Genomic DNA, 18,336 nt, shown 5'->3' with positions numbered 1-18,336 from the left:
ATTTAAAACTCATAATGTCCACGCAAGTGAAGTCATAATCAAAGAACTACAATCGAAAGCTAAAGCCACTTAAACGCATATTGAGCCCCCAAGAGAAAAAGCTTTCAAATTGCAGCAATGAATGATCCTAGACGTTATGGAGGATGAACTTGATACGATGACATGCTTGGAAAAACTCGTAGTTAAAGCCTCCGACTAGTTATAGTATGGCCAAGTGTGTTCGATAAATTAATAATAAACATAAACGAGTAGTTTACTTTCACATCCTAAATTCTCAGTCAAAACAATAGTAGGATCCTGCACTGCTCCCAATGCTATCGGTGTCGTCCATCATGAATGTGGCACATCCAAATAAGGTCACCTCACACGTGCCATTCACGTGATGCACATGAATTAACGCGTGTATATGCGCAGATACATATGTACGAACTCGGACGTATGACTATACATAAGTGGGGTTTTCCTGTTTAAGAAAGAGCAACGAGATCTACACTTTGCGAGATTGATCATTCATTTCTCTATTACTTTTGGCAGAGAGAGAGAGAGAGAGAGAGAGATGGTTGATGAGCAAGAGAGGTTGCTTCCAATCGCAAACGTGGGTCGGATCATGAAGCTAATCCTTCCACCAAGTGCAAAGATCTCCAAGGAAGCCAAACAAACCATCCAAGAGTGTGCCAGTGAGTTCGTGAGCTTTGTGACAGGTGAGGCGTCCGACAAGTGTCACAAGGAGAACCGCAAGACCGTGAATGGGGACGACATCTGTTGGGCTCTGAGTTCTCTAGGGTTTGACGACTATGCTGAGGCAATTGTCAGGTATTTGCACAAGTACAGGGAACACGAAAGTGAGAGAGCCAATCATAAGCAGCAAACTAGTAAAGCCAGAGATGTTACTGGTCAGCATGACCATGAAGACAAAGAAGAAGGTGACGATGATGAAGGATTGTGCCTCACGGATAGTCCAAGAGGAAAGGGTATTACTTCAACTCGTCACAGGCATCCTGCCCCGTTAGAGTTCAGAATCATTGACAGGAACGAGACCTCTCCATTTTGATCAATCAACGTTTCATTCAGGAAAAAAGCATCATGTGGGTAAGATCTCACATCTCATGTCTTTAAACGGGCGACGACGCAATGAAGTGGATCGAGAAGGAATTGAGAAGAGCGTTGTGTAATCGCATGTAAATGATCAGCTGTTTATGTTACATACTGTCTGAACTTGGTGTGTTCCCAGGGTAATAAACCAGCTTGTATCCCTTGCTTCTTAAACTGCTGGCTCTCTCTCTCTCTCTCTCTCTCATCTCTCCTCCAGGAAATGTGTATAAGAGAAGAATAGGCTGTTGCTTGTTTTTCAGCCTTCGGTTTGCACTTGAGATATATCAGATGGTATGGTGATTAATAAAGTTTCTCTCCCTCCATTTCCTTCTCGTCTCCAAAATAGCTTGCTTGGCTCAGCATTTCTCCTGATTGAAAATTCAGCTTTCGTAATTACAGTTTTTTCTAATTTCTCGCATTATTAGGCTCCGAAAGAATATATTGCCAAGATTGGTTTTACTGACAAGCATACTGGGTTATTAGATAGTTTTGCACCTTATGAGTGAATCCGACGTATAAAAGTCGCCTAATTTCTCTTACTTCTAATAAAGATTAAGTTTGCCTGGTTTCGACATATTTGCTCAACTGTTTTCATGTAATTTACCATCTATCCACCTGCTTTCATCTTCCGTTAAATAAGTCATGTTATTCCTATGATCCCATCGGTCTTGTTAATTTCTACTATCGATTTTTGATCTTATACAGTTGAAACATGTACAAAATTTCCATATCCCTAAGTATATATAGCTCATCAATCCTAGCGACAGGAAAACATAGTACCAAGATTCATCAGATAGCTCATGGATCTTGTGCTTTTATACTCTATCAAATCCAAATTACCTTGTGGAACCGACACAGTATCAACCCCTCAAATTAAAAGGATGATGCAGTGAAAGCTCCAACCCCCCTTCAGTTCTTTCTTTGTCCTTTTATCTGGTCCATACCCCTTCTTCACTTGGTATGAAAATGCTATTTGAAGATTTGCCAACTAAATCTGACTGCCAAATAAGAAACAGTTAAAAAATGCTAAAGAATGCATACATTGATGTGTTAGGCTTAGGGTTTTCCTCAAACCTAGGACAAGGGACCACAAATCTTTTGTGGCTTTACATACCATGAATTACCGTGAAAATCCAATCAAATCTGAGGCATGCTCTTAGTTTACTATGTGCAAATGGGATTCTGAAGTCTGACCAGGGAAAAAAAAAAGGAGAGATTGTCAAGGACCTCTTTACTTAAAGAGACGGCTAAAAACACTCTGATAATATAGTTGTATTGGAGAACTTCTGTCAGAGTTAGGGTTTCAATATATAACCTAGGTTTCCATAAGCTTTATAGTCTGGGACCACTTATTCCTACCAACAAGAACAGTGAAAAGTAGCTCTGAAATGCGCTCAATTCAAAGGAATGTCGCAATTGGCGTACACCATTAATTCTTGATTAACCTGAGGGTAAGAGAAACTGAAGTGTGCATAGATTAATTATCCTATTACTGAATGTACATTTGTACCAGATGAGTCTATGGCATACAAAGCTGAGATCCACCAAAATTGTGGAAACAGCCAAGTTGTCATGTACGATTATCTTTCTCTATTTGATAGAACGATTTTGCACAATACTGTTTCTACAAGCACCGACCATAGAATTCCGGCATCGAGCTTTGCGCAACTGATTGAACATAAAATTTTGTTTGACGAGGTTGCCATGTGCGGCACTTGGAAAGTGATTTAACCTAAAATCTGTTAAAGTAACAAGTTCCACCACATTTTTGGCGCGTTCATTTTTTTTTCTGGGAAAAAGGGAAGCTCCTTCCCGTCATCATGTTAGTGGCAATCGCAAATACCACTGTAGCTTGAAGCACATTTCAACAGATGCAAATGGTTCCTCTTCGAGCTATCGTCACACTTCACAGCTTCACCAGTGACATTTTTTCTGAGATTGTGTAGCCATCCTAAGTCCATACTCAGCTAAGATTAATCATAAAAATGAATGTGCAGGTTGTTATCGGCAGATATACAATGTCATATGCCAGTAGATGATATGGAAATGCAAAGCAAACATGTATGGATAATTTCACATTGAGTAACTTGCATAAGCATCGACACACTATTTCGTGAAGGATATCAAGTGGAACGCACAATGTTCGTGTTCTTTATATGTTATTTATCAGCAGATAGTGTTTTAGAGACTGCTTTGGCAGAAGATAAATACATTATTAATGGAGTAAAGAAGCAATTGACCACATGTGTAATCTAGTTTCTGAGAGGAATTTGACTTGATTTATTTTCAGCTTTCAATCCTCACTAAGTTGCCAGCCATATGGAACCGTCATGGATAACAAAAACTACTTTGGATGCATCTCTAGCTGTTTCATCTAGCGAGCTATGCTGGGTTAATAAGGAAGTATCTCAATTTCTTCTCCCTTTAAGATAATGAAGCGAAAAAACACCATATACATCCCACTGAAATTTTAAGAAGGCTTATTAGTATTTTGCTCGAAGAATAGATCAAATTTTGATGCAATTTCGTTGCAGAATTATCCTACAGTGGGCTTTGGAATTTTAAGTAGTGTTCGTAGTGTTACTTGGTAGCTAGTCGTATCCGCTTAGCGAGATGTTAAGATGAGCATCTCTCTCTCTCTCTCTCTCTCTCTCTCTCTCTCTCTCTCTCTCTCTCTCTCTCACTTGTGGAAGAAGTGTATATGATACTTGCCCTATAAAGATTAATTGGTTTTAATTTTTTTTTTCATTTTGCTTAGAGATAAACTTTCCATTAATTTAATTGTAAATGACCAAGTTCTTGTGTTGAAGCAACTATATTTTTATCTTCTGCTATATCATAAATACCGAAGTGCACATTACTAAGGGTGCGTTCGTTTCATGGAAAATGAGTGATTTGGAAAATATTTTCTTAAAAATGCTTTCTTATATCAGCTAGAAAATTGAAAATGTTTCCATCATTCATAACAATCTATGCCTAACTATTTTTGTATGTGATGAAATCCTTTTTCATTCATTTATTTTGTAAACGATATAAGCAATTATTTTTCAAAAATATTTTATAAATCACTCATTTTTTGCAAAACAAATGCATCATAAACTAATTATATTCAAAGGGCGGTTCACTTTCATTATTCATCAGAATGGTTAATAAGCAAGGTAAATGCCTCTTGAAAATTTGATTGCCGCATGAAGACAGATCTGAGTGTCATGGACTAAGGGTTCCGTGAGCTGGTCGATCGACCGCATAACCCGGGTGAGCCACAAGGCTTGAAGTGCCTCGACCTCTAGGGTTTTCTTGAGTATTCTAGAGTATTCTTATGGCAGGCGGTTCGGTAATTGTCACATTCTAAAATTCTCGTCTTTAATGTCGGTAGTTGTTAGATAGGGAGATGTGTTTTAAGCCATTAAATCAATATATGATCGACAATTGTAATGAGAGGCCCTCCAATATAAATATAGATGTCCTCCCATCATTTGTATCATGAATAATACAAAGTACTCTCTCCAAAAGCTTAACACTTTCTCTCTCTACGATATCGGGGCGAACCAGCAAGCAATCTTTGGGCCTGTGACATGAGCATGTGCCTTTCACCCGGAAGAAAAATGGGGCACGTCATTTTCACCCTCCACCAAATGACATATGCTATTTTCTGCAAAGCTCTTAAATGGAATATTGCTTTTTGAAAAGGAAAAGAATTCGGTCTTTTTAAATAGAAGAACCGAAGAATGTAGACCCCCAAGACATTCTGACTTTCAAATTACAAAAGTCAACCTTTTCTCAATGTATTCTCATGAGGCTAAGCCATTTTACTTGAACAAAATGGGGATGGAAATGTGGAGAGTACAGCTTTCCCTCGGAAAAAGCATCACTATCTTGTAGCACAGCATTCACAAATAACTCTTGTGAACAGTCTGTATATTGCTTAAACATGGGGTTACGACCACCTGTTAACCTGATGATTAGAACATTTAATATGTTTTGTCTCTTGGGTAAAACAAAGCGTTTACATTACATAAGCCATGTCGCAAAATAAGTCTTACTATTTTCAGCAGATTTGTACCGCACATACTCATTTAATCACTAGAGGACCTTATCAACCTGGGGCTAAAGCAGTATATTGAAGCACCCTATGGAGTTATCAACATAATCGTTGAATAATGGAACGATGAAAAATGAAGAGAACCATAATCAAACCACTATCACAATGTTTGATTGATAAAGGCTTCCACAAATCCCCAACCATCGTCAATATCTGGACCCACCCAAAAACCAGCTATCACCCTATCGGTACAAGAATCAACACCAAAGCCACAGGAAATGGCGTCAACAAGATTTCTTGATGGTATAGCTGAATGATCTCTATGCCATTGATTCACAGAGGACGTGCCTCTCGATGAGCGCCAAGACGCTAGAAGCTTTGGTGCTGCAGGGTTATTCACAGCATTATCAGGTAACCGCATAAGAGGAAATCTATTAGCACAATAAAGGGAATGTCTCGTCAATTTAGCACCAAAGTCTAGCATGCTAAGCTCCAACTACCATATCAGGATAAGAGCTAGGACCATAGGGTAGACCAAGCACATTTGTTTATCAATTAATCATCAAATGGACATCCATCCGAGTGAACCATCCCTTTTTCCCATTAACAAATGCAGTTTTTATAACTTCAGTGTTATGCCAAGAAGATCCTTCAGATGCAGAAGCTCAGAGTTTGAAACTTCAATTGTGGCGTTGATCACCTTGTGCCACCCATAACACCAGCCAGATGGTGGTCTGGCTAGTGACTACTCAGGATACAGGATGATTGAAATAGGGAACTAACCAAGTAATCTAAGTAGCCCCAACTTTTCAATAGGTACTTCATGGGCAAAGTTCAAGACATAGATCATTTACACACGGGGAGAACTAGTTAGAACTAATCCAGTTTCAGTGAATAGCTTTGGCCTGGTGCTGCCCACCCCAGTTGACACCTCAAGAAACAAGAGCTGTACTCTGTCCCCTCAATAATATTGACTGTGCTTCTGATAACCTAGTCGATCGATAAGAGGGTGCTCTATTAATGGTCATCTGTTGTCAGTCTCAACCCAACTCAGCACAACCAACCAAACTGCAGAAGCCATTCATACTTACATTCCCTAAAGTACAGACCAATCTGTGACACCGACAGTCTCCACATGCTTTTGTTATAGAGCCAATGTTTCAAAATGTTGTCAAGGAGTAATCCCATTACAATTACAGCATAAGAATCGCAAAGAGAACCTTTTGGAAAAGTAGCATGACTTGAAAGTCTCCCCATATTTGATCTGCAGCACATCTCCTATAGAAAATTATCAGACAAAAAATTAGCAGGAAACCTTAAGTTTTGCAACTAAATAAGAATGTAACCAGCTAAGCAACATTCAATCCTCAGGCAGAAAACCATGCGCAATCCCTTCAAGATAAATATGTTGTTTTCCTTACGTCGACATACATGAGAAAGAAGCTCATTTCAGAAAGGGGAGGTAAGCGTCAGTCAAATTCACCAACAACAGCATAAAGCAAGAGTGAATAAAGCTTAACGATGGCTTTTGAGGCTTTTTTGTTAGGGCAAGCATATCATTAGCCAAACAGAGGAACGGCACAAGTGGGTATCACTACTAATCCTGCCAACAACCACCGCATAGGTTTCATTTGCAATGTTGAATTACTCAGCTGAATTGCAACAACCTTTTCTATCTCTCAGTTTTCCTTGCAGACAAGCTGTTCGATAGAATGGCGCAAAGAAACACTCCTAAAACGCCCCTCCTTCTTTGCCGCAGCATTTCACCCTTTAGCGACCACATCAAAAGTACCATCAACGAAAAGCCAAACAAGATTCGACCCCTCAATCATCACATCAATGGCTGAAAAACATCGTATAGCGAAAAGCCTTTGAACCCGAAGCAACCATTTTCGAAGCCCCAAAAAAAAAAAATTTGTCCTTCTAAAGGTAAAAAGAAATACTATCTTGCTAGAACAGAGAATTGAAAAGTCATCATCACCTGGGTTGAATTTCTCGGAGCAGAGAGCGGCGTCGAAAAGAAGCCAATGGAGACGAAGCTGGCCATTGATGAGTTCAAGTAACTCCTACTGCCAAAAACTGCCAGCTTTGGTTTTTATTGAAGCTGGTCTCCATTTTTCTGGAATCCTCTGCATTCGCTGGAGTAAAATTATCACACGAGCAAAATTAACCTTACTTTTTCGAGATTTATTTTCTCAATTGAAGGGACGATTTCTAAAATTAACCGTATGCATGAGTATGGGGTAAATTTTTTTTTACCAAAAAAAAACACCTTATTTTGCCGATAGGCATGCGGCCCTGGTAATAAAGAATGGAGATGTGAATGCTAGTATTATAAGTGCGGGATTCGACTCCGGCACTCTGTAAAGATACATAGTAAAAATAAAAAAGAGTAGAGTTTGAGATAAAACAGATAAAAATAAAAACTCAATAAATAGAGTTGTCATTTATAATGCTATATTTTTTATTAACAAAAATAAAAGAAATTTTTTTTACCGAGAACAAGTTATTTTTACTGCAAACATCTTATATTTATGAGCAACTACTTTATTTGCTAAGAACAAATTGTATTTACCGGAACGCCTTGCTTTGATTAAAAACAATTTATGTTTACCAAAAATAATTAGCTTTTACCAAAACCACTTAAAGTTTATGGAGAACGAGTTACGTGCATGTGTAAGTAGTGGTAAACCAATTCTGCCCATTTGAGGTGAATATGATTAGTACTAAAATATTCACAGTAAATGAAATAACAAAAGGGTTAATACCACAAAAAACTTCAAACCGGTACATATGTAACAAATTTACCACAAATTACTTTTTTTACCACAAAAAACCTCAAGCCGATACATTTGCGATAAATTTACCCCAAATTATATTTTTTATCACAGAAAACCTCAAACTAATACATCTATAACAAATTTACCTCAAACTAAATTTTTTGACCATCAAAAACCTCAAACTGATATACATGTGACAAAATTATACTTCGTCAATTCCCTTTAAATGAGATTAATAATACAAAAATCCCAAACTAATATATCCGTGATAAATAGATTGTAAAAACCTCAAATTTATACACATGTTAATTGCCACGTGTCATCCATTTTAATAATTTGATGGTAAAATTTAATAAAAAACTAACGAAAAGTAAATTTATCACAAACGTATCGGTTTGGGGTAGATTGTTATAGGTGTATCGGTTTGGGATTTTTGATAGTCAAATAAATATTTTGGGGTAAACTTATCACCGATGTACCGGTCTGGGGTTTTTCGTAGTATTAACCCAAATAAAAATTTACATTAACTGGAAGCAAGTAATATTAAGTTATTAGTCATCACTAATAACTTAATATATATATATATATATATATATATAGAGAGAGAGAGAGAGAGAGAGAGAGAGAGAGAGAGAGAGAGAGAGAGAGAGAGAGAGAGACTAAAAACTGCTTCTATCTACCTACCGAGAATAACTTGCACTTGCAAAAACAACTTCCATTCCATGTATCCATTTTCGGTTTTTTTAAAGTGTCTTTATTATTTTGTGTTGTTTTACGTATTTCGGTAAACCGACTCTCAATCTGGTCAACCGAGCAGAATTATTTACGCGTTTAAATTTAAATGCACTTATTCTACCAAACAAAATATTTAAATTTACCAGTAATAATGAGCCGTTTTTTCACCACAAGTGAGTTTTATTGCAAAGTAATCACGATTGCAAGAGTTAACTACATTATTCAAACTGATAACTTCTTCAATACCATGTAAGACAACAAGGGAGATGCTTATAATCCGGATTGGAGACGAAGATGATCACTAAAACCTCAAGAGAAATAAAAAGGAAAAAGAAAAAGAAAAAGAAAACTTCCTGTTCTGAATTTATTTATGCCCTGTATTAAAATACAGGAGCTCTGCATTATACCCTACACTACATTACTAGTGAACTGCCAATGAAAGGGAAACTTCTCTGCTGTAGCTTCAGACATTGCATAAAGGAAGTAGCTTCATATGGATATGCTATTTGGGATCCCTTTGCCGGTGAGCCCTACCTCACTGCTGGGATAAAGCAAAGTGTAAGGCAACCTTACTGGCCCGACCCTGTTCCTCCATTTCTCGTCGTTGTTCATATCGACGATTCTTTGCTCGATCTCTTCCAATCTCTTTCCGAATCTCTCGAATGCTAGAAGCGGCGCTTTGTCGCTGGTCCACTCGGGCGTATCTCTCTGCCCGAGATAAACCTCATCGGGGGAGTGCTTCGACAGAATCTCCACCAGGGAAATTCCTAGCAAGGTTTGAAGCTGGGGAGTTACTGTTTTCAGGAAAGCCTTCTCGCGATTCGTCTCGAGCTCTTCATACTCGGGGGTTCCTTCTTTAGGAAGGAATCTCCGGCTCATCGCGGGCCGGTTCGGAAGATACCCTCCGTAGGGGTATTGTCCGAAATTAATGGCTGCGTGGAGAGCAGAAGCGACCCAAATGATTATAGTGCAAGTTTGGATCAGTTCGTCTAAGGACTGCATTTTAGGCCACCAAGGTCTGTCTTTAAGGTCGCCATGACCTTCTTCTCTGAGTTCTTTCCACCAGGACTGAAGTTCGGTGTCCTCTTGCACCATCTCATCATTCTTGTAGTAGAAGCCGCAGTAGTCCCGGACCCACGTTTCAATGGCGAACCATATCTCAAGCCCATCGACAGCAAACGGGTAGTCCTCTATGACTAGGCGCAGCCCATGTCTTGAATTAGCATCCTCAACCGCCATGCCTCTAATGAAGCAAAAAATTTGGCCTCTTGTCACTTTTTGTAATCACAATATGCAAACTTATCAATGAGGTTGCTCGATTGCTCGTTGTTTTATGAGTGTCACATCCCTCATCCTATGGAGACACTCTTTCCAACTTAAACCAGCAGCATCACCTTTAGCCCCAATAGAAAAGAAATAGTATTTGAAAGTAGTAGATTTACCTCTTGATGAGATCAGCAGGGAGTGCTTGCTCGGGAAAGACCCAGTTCTTGTAAGCAGCAGATGACATTTCCAATGAAAACTTCGCAGGGAAAACTGTCATCTCGAGCGCTCCACCTGCATTAATTAGGATCTGCCTTGCAAACCCATTGATACTCATGGTGTCACGAAAATGAGGATGCAGAAGTTTATGAATCGGATGAAGAACACTAAGCTGCCTATTGGTGGCAATCACAACTGGCTCAATGACTGCATGAGTCCTCAACCTGCAAGTGAGCGTAAATGCTCAATACACGTCCCAAAATAAAGGGAAAAGGGGCTTTCTAACTCGTTAATCGAGACACTATCATGATTTTACCAGTGGCTGATGAGTTGATGATAGCCAGAGTCATTGACAGAAACATAGGCTTTGGCTAGGTCCCAAAGTGAACCCTCAATACCGTCCTTAGCTGGCATGTGAACCTTGCTTATTTCACCAAATTCATCCCCATCAGGATGGGGCAAGATCAGTTCAATTGCCAATGGCTTCAAAGTTCCATCTTCTTTCAAGCATAGAAGTGTCCTTGTGGCATAGGTCTTTGTTGAAGTTGCATTTATTCCCCGAAGAAATGGCATCAGAATATCGTAATGATCTAAAATGAACAATTTCTTCTCCTCGATAGCCTGGTGAAGCAGAAAATAGCATTCATGTCTATGACATAGTACAATAAATCCAAAAGATCAGAGATATTCCCCTGAAGACTCCATCAAAAAATTGGATAAAGAAAAATTACCTCATCCGGGGTGAGCCCGCCCAAGTTTTTCTCTATATATACTCTCATCTCTGGATTATTTTCAGGGTTGAGCTTGCTTTCACGAGGAAATTCCTGCAATGAATCTAGAAGGTATGAGGGACAAATTTGAAAAGTTATTTTCTGCTTTATGCTGGCATCTACCAAAATCCAGCACTGATTAATCACACAATCCTTTTAAAGTCAGTAACTAAGAATATTGAAGTTAAGGCAAAGAACTTGAAATGCCCCATTTTGTTCAGACGTCGCAGCACGGCGGCCAATTATAGGGTACTTGACAAAGCTAGGCACAGAAGTGTGGGCAAACCTGGAGACAACAGATGACAATGGGGTCCACCCCAGCCAACATCTCTCTTGCAAACTCCTCGTCTGTCCTCCACGCTGATTTATCTTCTGCTTGATCAATGAACAGTAAAGTAAGAAAAGCATAATTGCATAGTGATAAACAAAAATTTGCAGTCCATTGCTGTCATCATTAATAGAATTACCCTTAATGACTTGGGGCGTCGGAAATTTGAGGAAACCATCGCTGTCTGTACGAAGAAGTTCCCTGAGCATCTCTGAAGGGATTTCTTCCATGATACTTTCAAAGAACTGGTTCTTCTGCAGCTTGATACCTCCTTCATAAATCTTTAGAATTTCTTGGAAGTTATCAAACTCACCTGGGGTGCTATCAAATTGTCCTTCAGCCGCAGGTAAAAGGAAATGGGCAACAGATTTCACAGCAAAAGCCAGCAAGTCCGAAAACTTTATGTGGCTGAATCGTTCGTCCCTCGGGACATAGATGCTCAAGCTCTGAAGGATAGGTAACCTGCTTTCAACATTTGGATCTAGATGACAATTCACAAAAACCACAAGGCTGTCAACAACTGCCAAGATTACCAGCAAATTATACTGTTCACATGTGCATGCTCTATTCTCACGATTCTTTAGTGGATCATCTATGGTTTCCCAACAATATCAGCTCTCATACTATTTGCTTATTTAGATGCAATTATTTCCTCAAACACAACCAGAGAATATGCATATCTGACCTTCCTTGGTAGGTGGTCGGCCTGTTCTTCCTCTACGAGGATAAGGATAGTCACTAGACCCTCCAAGAATTGGACGGACATATTTCGAACCCTTCTTGGGTTCGGACAAATCATTATAGCAGGCATAGTCATAGACCCTCTCCCATTCTTTGCGCTCGCCTGTTCCATCTCCTCTCAGGTTCTCCAATTCTTCTTCTCTGTACTTGCTTAGTGGTGCTGGTGTTTCGCTTGGAAGATATGTCTGCATTGATGGAATAACTTAATGAGGAAAAGAAATCACAGTGCCTTTTCATATCTTTATCTGAAATGTTTGTTCAGGTTACTAAATCTGGAGGCCAATGAGTGAGACAATGAAGTGCACGAGAACATTTCAGGGCTAAAAGTCCAGAAGGCCTACTTTGCCCAATCAAACATGCACTTGTCAGACAACATTTGTGAAGTCATTGCCTTATGTTAAGCCTTACTTCCCCTCCCAGCATGCGTACCTTATTGGCGAAGAAGATCCTGTCATTTGTGTAGTACTGAGCAGGATAAACCCAGGAGTTGCAAACAAAGTGGATCTGACCATGACCAGGGACGTCTTCGAGAGTGACTGTCTTGAGGAAGAACTCACTGTGATGATTACTTCTAATCAGGAGTGCTCCTGGAACTCCCATCTCCTGGTCCAAATGATGTGTCAAACTGAATGCCAATTCACCTGATGTCAAACAAGTGCTAGCGTTCACCGGATCCTCCAGGTGTACTGGTTTCCCAAGTTTCCCTCGCAACTCATTCCCTACACAGGAGTAACTTTCCAATGAAATCCAGCAAATGAGGATGCTATTTTTGAGAACACAGCATAAGTTGAAGGATGATATGAGTCAGGAACATTAGATTATCTCGAGGCCAGATGGACCAAACTTACTTTTAGGCTTTGTTTGTTTCACTGGAAATGAATTTCAACATTCTTTTTGCAGTGTACATTTTAGGCAAAAGACAATTGTCAATAACCAAACACAGATTAACTGGCCAAGTTACTCCAAGGTACTCAGTAGTCCAGTCTAGTAGCTAGAGCTTTTAACAGTCAGCGAGGGATCCTAACAAAGTGTATATTCTCTTTATCCTCATCCTAAGTAATTTAAGCATTCCGGAAATGATTTGGCTATTGAGAATTTACCGGAAGATGTCAACTTTCACCATATGCTTGAACCGGGCTTAGTCTGAATTAACACTATAAGTCGATAGCATTATGCTATGATCCCGGGAGAAGAAAACAGAAAGCCCTGAATAACAACTTGATTTGTTCAAGGAAATCGGTCGTAACACATGCCATCAATCTAAGTGCCCCCGACTACCCTGCCACAAGGTAAGTCAAAAGCTGATTTAACACTTTGATTTTTAACCGAGCATTTACATCCATAACTCAGGTGAATCTCCAAGACCTTTGAGAGGTTTCTTGCCCAGGAGAGAACGAACCACGCGTTTCTTCTGGATTCTAATTTGATGAGTTTGCCATACATCCAACAACCCTTTTAGAAACAGTCCTGTAAATAACACTTCCAAGTGCAAATGTTCTGCATATCGAACACCTAGAAATCAAAGTGACGAGATACTGGTTGCTCATATGAATAGGCCAGCTTGATTCCAGATGGAAGGGTGGCCAAAATGGGAATTATTCACACTCGGTTTCACGAGGAATCGAGCACGCACCGGACGCTGAATCTATACTAACACACTAGTGTCTGTCGAATTCGAGGGAATTTTTTTTTTTTATGGGGGGATCCCAGCTCCGGATCAACCGATCAAAACATTGCACAAACCACCCTTGACTTGGAGTTTTCTTTTTTCTTTTTTTTTTCATTGGCATGGAATTTATTGTCGTTGACTCGTAGTTGAGCCGACTTGATGAGACTTCACTCTCACGGTTTTCGCAGACCCTCTTCGGACCAAATTCTGTGGGCTTCCATGGTTCCACCTCTACTCTCCCTAAAACCCATCTCTGAAACTGAAATCAAACTACCAACCCCATAACCATTTCTCAGCTGTTCTCTCAATTCGTGAACACAAACCAACTTCGCAGAATCTTCACAGAAATTAAGAAGAAGAAGAAGAAGAAGATATCAAGAGAAACTCACCAGGATCTGCGTTGACCGCACTGATGAACTGCAAGGACACGTCCTTCCCCGCCAAATCATGGCCCGTCAGTCTGTCCACCAAGCCGCGACCCACCTCCCGAACCGTCGAAGCGAAGCTCGTGAAGTCCGTGGTCTTCTTCTTCTTCAGCACGACCGTCCCTCTGATCCTCCCGCCCTCGCCCATCTCGCACTTCATCTTCTTGCTGCCATTCTCGCTGCTCGTCACACTCTTGGTCTCGATCGCATCGGCCATTCTCTTCTCTCTCTCTCTCTCTCTTCTTTTTTCTTTTTGCCACTCTCAAGATCAAGAACAGAGAAGTGAGGAAGCTAAAAGAGAAAAGAAAAGAGGAAAGTATGCCGATGGCGATGAGTTTGAGCGAAGAGAAGGCGGTTTTATAGGCGGAGGAATCAGCTACCGGTGATTCATGGTCTACTCCAAAGCTTACCGGGTCTTCCCAGGAAGCTCCACTGCTCTTGCATAGAAATGGAAGAAGACTAGTATAGCTGTTGACTACAACGTACTCCGTTTTCCTTTTCCATTCACCGAGTGGCAGCGGGGCCCACCTTGAATTATATATTTTGCACCCGACGTCATTTCTTTTATTGGGGGATAATCGATGGTAGGTACATGGAAATAATATGAGCACGTCAATTAATGTAACGAATAAACAAAATCCGAGTAAGGTACGATTTAGCCCTGACTTATGTATTCTTGTAATCAAGTGTTTATTAATGAATATGACATTAGAAGTGTCCACATTGCCCCGTACATGTTCATTTGCATCGCATTCACGAGAACGCCGAACGAAAAAATCAATATTGATTATCGAATTGACGACGTACGATGCACATGGAATCATTCGTTGCATCACGAATTTACTTTTCACCCGGCAAACAAGAGTGAGGAACTTAAGATAACGGGGTACAAATTCTGAAGCATCGATAGCCATTATCATGCGAGAGCATCGTCTCTTCGTGTAGGTAAATATGAAAGCATCTCCGATAAAAAAAAAAAATGAAAGCATCATTAATTAAGAATTTAAAATGGTCAATGTACGAGATAGGTGGGAAGGGGAAAAGGTAAAGTGCGTGTTTTCTTTTCACATTAATAGGAGGATAGAGACATTCTTAGTATTCCCACTTTAGCACTCAATTATTCTATGCCTTTGAAGTCATGAGTCAGCGTCATGAACTTCAACTTGAATGCATTGACTCGGTCAAAAACTAAAAAAAAGAAAAGAAATGATTGTTCTTATTTTCTTTTTCTTTGTTTGAAATGTATGCATTTTTATTTTGGATGAATGATACAAATGACTGTGGTCCACGATTGTTCGAACTTTGATGTAATATATAATGTGATCCCTAATTTTTTATTTATTTAATATAATCCTTGAACTTTAATCTAATATGTAATATGGTTCATGAACTTTTAATTCGTATAATATGATCCTTGGACTTTTAATAAGTCACTGAACTATATGATATAGTTTAAGGTTTAAATTGAACATGTACTAAATTGATCATATTACACATATTGAACAAATTAAAAATCCAAAAATCACGTTACATACTGAGTCAAAATTTAATAATCATTTGTATCTTTATCCCTCCTATTTTGTATTTGGAATTCTTAATGAGCAATCGTCTCGTTCGATGGGAAGTCAACCTTCTTCCATGCAATTTGCCTAATTTTTTAATACACCTTTTGCTTGTTAGGAACTGTTGATAAATAAATGATTTTTTTTCCTAGTCTTATACTATTTACAAGCCACAATTTATGCTATGTATGTGCGCAAATTATGAAACTCTGCTAGTTCCTCACGTGTTCCCATCCAAACTCCTTCCGAATGTGGAGATTCGAACCCTCCACCTCCCTCTTTCAAATGGGAAGAATGGCCACTAGGACAATGCCCCAGTGATCGCTGATAATAAATGATTGAGGTTGCTGTTTATCGGAGACTTGGTTATAGGCATTCTTTAACGTCATATGAATCAATTTATTTTAGTCAATCAAAACTCGGGAGGAATCTTGATTATATGTCAATCCGTTCGAGAGTCGGTCACCCCCCTCCCCAATGAAAACATAGGACATTTAATGTTTTATGAGAATGTTTGGTGGCTTTTAATGAAGGGGAACAAAAACTGATGGAGTGGAACAGCTGAGAAACTGAAAGACAACTGAACAAGCTACCAGTTTTATCAACAGCGGCTTTTCCTTTTTACCCCCATAACGTAGAAGAAGTTGTTTTTCAGTTTCTCAGCTGTTCCACTCCTCGAAATCTTAATTGTTAAGTTCTTCAATTATTTTGGCTTAAAGTTACATAGTCAAGAATTTGAGTTGCCTCATCGAGGCCAACGCTCATCTCGCATACCTACATGAGAAGGCTTTTTCTTTCAACCGAAACTTGAAGGTCTACGTCGAAAAATGAAAAAATAAACCGAATTCACCAATTTGGAAGGTTCTGGGTGAAGAAGATGAGTATAACGAACGTCACCTTCATCGTTGAGTCTGTAATTATCCTTCCTCCCCTATGTAATAATTTGATCCCGACGATATACCTCTTATATCAGAGTTTATCATGTCTTCAACAGGCACCAAACATAGGATAAAATAAATTTTATCATATTCTCGATTTTATCCTGATTACCAAATGTAGCCATAGGCCATCACATCATTACTTTCGCAAATGCATTAATTAGGAGATACTATTCAAAGTAACATTAGTAAACTTCTTCAAAATGTTTGATTAATTTGTCACCACGATGGTACATTGAAATGTGTGTACTGAGCTTGGTAGTCCCTTATTGGTTGTGCATTTTTACCGGTTCAACCGGTCACCTTTAGCTACCGTGAAAAATGATTAAAATCTAGTGGTGGAGCGCAATTGAGGACTCTGAAGGCAAAACTTAAGCGATGAAGATGAAGACAAGGCCAACGAGACTCATTGGTTGAATCCACGTCCCTTCGAAATCTCGAGAAGATCTCGAAGGCCATGACGTAGCCAATGAACGTTATCCGCGCCTAACGACCCCGTCCTCGGGCAACCACGGGAAGCTTTACATAATTTAACCCCTAATTTATCAATTTTGGCGGAAAAAAATGGCAAACAACAATCATATTTTTTTTTTTTGCCGATTGAAATTCTCCGGCGAGGCCACGTCAATTAATTTATAATAAACCAATGTCACGTCGGATTTTTGACACCACAAATTGAAAATGGCACTTACGTGGTATTTTTTTTTTTTTTAGCCAAAGTGGCAATGAAGTGATCCATCGAAAAAATTTGACACTAAATTGAGCACCGTACGAAAGTTATGGCATATGTAATATTTTTTTCCTGTGTGCGTGCATCTATGTTGTAGGATAGGGAGGTTGGTGCGAACCTCGTGTATGTATATACATGGAGACATAATGTTATGGACCTCTCCATCTTCTCATGATATTCTAAAGAGTTTTTAGCTTAAATAGGTCTATGCCTATATGATGTGCTATCACACTATTGAACGTTCTTTTTTGGTTTATATTCACATATGAAATGATAAAAGGAAAATGGATAATATATTCACGCGTCGTTTTGAAAATTTTATTGTCCGGTGATCATTTCAGTGATATCTAGATATTTTTTTTATATTTTGATTTAATCAATATACATCTATTGCGGATATTTGTTTTTATTTTTATAAATCTTGAGACAAAAAGGAGATTAAAAAAAAAATTAAATCTATGTGAGGTGGAGTGATATCCATGTAATAGATAGAGTATTTTTTTTTTTTCCCTATGCTGATTATTTCTTGGAAGTGAACAGGAAATAGGAAAGTTAAAAAATCAAAGCAAAGGGGAGTGAGGGGATAACCATAGAATGAGCCACATGTATTTGTGGGCCTTCCTCCAAGCTAATGATTGCCCATGTCAGTAGAGAAGCAAATCGGGTGGCTAATTGGGTTGCTAAAGCCTAAAGAAGAAATAGCCTATCGAGTAATTGGACTCGTTATCCTCCGGGGTCTTTTAGATTTAGTGTTCCAAAGCCCATGAAGTGTATTCTCGAACTTCTTTTGATTAAATTAAAGAGCGACATTATGACAAAAGAAAATCTCCATAAAACCTTCTATGGAGCACCAAAATAGTTGAATTCAGTCTTTCAACTCTCCCCGGGGCAAGGGCTGTGGTTTCTCAGCCCTGCTGCTAGGATCCTGAGCAAAATAGCCTGTGACTTGGGCGTGGTAGGGGCGCGGCATACCGGACATGGCCTTTAGGAACCTTCGCACGGGCATCGAGATCTCCGGCCCAACTTCTACGGACTTGGCCCG

General features: G+C 39.3%; 3 protein-coding genes across 3 annotated transcripts; 1 reads left to right on the top strand and 2 right to left on the bottom strand.

The window, feature by feature from the left end:
• The first annotated feature begins 496 nt into the window (after positions 1-496).
• Positions 497-1,276, top strand: LOC115743909 (nuclear transcription factor Y subunit B-4-like). The gene has a single exon (XM_030678905.2). The coding sequence runs from the start codon at positions 557-559 to the stop codon at positions 1,049-1,051; it is 495 nt and encodes a 164-aa protein (XP_030534765.1). The 5' UTR covers positions 497-556; the 3' UTR covers positions 1,052-1,276.
• A 3,954-nt stretch (positions 1,277-5,230) lies between these two features.
• LOC125315097 lies at positions 5,231-7,272 on the bottom strand. The gene is made up of 3 exons (XM_048279146.1): positions 7,116-7,272; positions 6,355-6,412; positions 5,231-5,518 (listed from the first exon to the last, which is right to left on the bottom strand). Exons 1-3 carry the CDS (start codon positions 7,179-7,181, stop codon positions 5,295-5,297), a joined length of 348 nt encoding a protein of 115 aa, XP_048135103.1. The 5' UTR covers positions 7,182-7,272; the 3' UTR covers positions 5,231-5,294.
• A 1,592-nt stretch (positions 7,273-8,864) lies between these two features.
• LOC115743908 (probable linoleate 9S-lipoxygenase 5) lies at positions 8,865-14,495 on the bottom strand. The gene is made up of 11 exons (XM_048279052.1): positions 14,325-14,495; positions 14,029-14,287; positions 12,400-12,689; positions 11,915-12,155; positions 11,369-11,710; positions 11,188-11,273; positions 10,863-10,955; positions 10,448-10,752; positions 10,092-10,355; positions 9,000-9,892; positions 8,865-8,957 (listed from the first exon to the last, which is right to left on the bottom strand). The coding sequence occupies exons 2-10, from the start codon at positions 14,279-14,281 to the stop codon at positions 9,139-9,141; spliced, it is 2,628 nt and encodes an 875-aa protein (XP_048135009.1). The 5' UTR covers positions 14,282-14,287; positions 14,325-14,495; the 3' UTR covers positions 8,865-8,957; positions 9,000-9,138.
• Positions 14,496-18,336: the final 3,841 nt, after the last annotated feature.

The sequence above is a fragment of the Rhodamnia argentea genome, chromosome 1 (genome assembly GCF_020921035.1).
Source record: "Rhodamnia argentea isolate NSW1041297 chromosome 1, ASM2092103v1, whole genome shotgun sequence".
NCBI classification, from domain to species: domain Eukaryota; kingdom Viridiplantae; phylum Streptophyta; class Magnoliopsida; order Myrtales; family Myrtaceae; genus Rhodamnia; species Rhodamnia argentea.
This window is presented reverse-complemented; position numbering and strand designations above follow the sequence as displayed.

Excerpts from the sequence above, each read along its gene's own strand:
- LOC115743909 (XM_030678905.2), top strand. The coding sequence starts at position 557 with ATGGTTGATGAGCAAGAGAGGTTGCTTCCAATCGCAAACGTGGGTCGG.
- LOC125315097 (XM_048279146.1), bottom strand. The coding sequence starts at position 7,181 with ATGGCCAGCTTCGTCTCCATTGGCTTCTTTTCGACGCCGCTCTCTGCT. Across the intron at positions 6,413-7,115 it reads CTCCGAGAAATTCAACCCAG|GAGATGTGCTGCAGATCAAA; the intron begins GTGATGATGACT and ends AATTTTCTATAG. Across the intron at positions 5,519-6,354 it reads TCATGCTACTTTTCCAAAAG|CACCAAAGCTTCTAGCGTCT; the intron begins GTTCTCTTTGCG and ends ATAACCCTGCAG.
- LOC115743908 (XM_048279052.1), bottom strand. The coding sequence starts at position 14,281 with ATGGCCGATGCGATCGAGACCAAGAGTGTGACGAGCAGCGAGAATGGC. Across the intron at positions 10,753-10,862 it reads GCGGGCTCACCCCGGATGAG|GCTATCGAGGAGAAGAAATT; the intron begins GTAATTTTTCTT and ends CTGCTTCACCAG. Across the intron at positions 10,356-10,447 it reads CATCAACTCATCAGCCACTG|GTTGAGGACTCATGCAGTCA; the intron begins GTAAAATCATGA and ends GCTCACTTGCAG.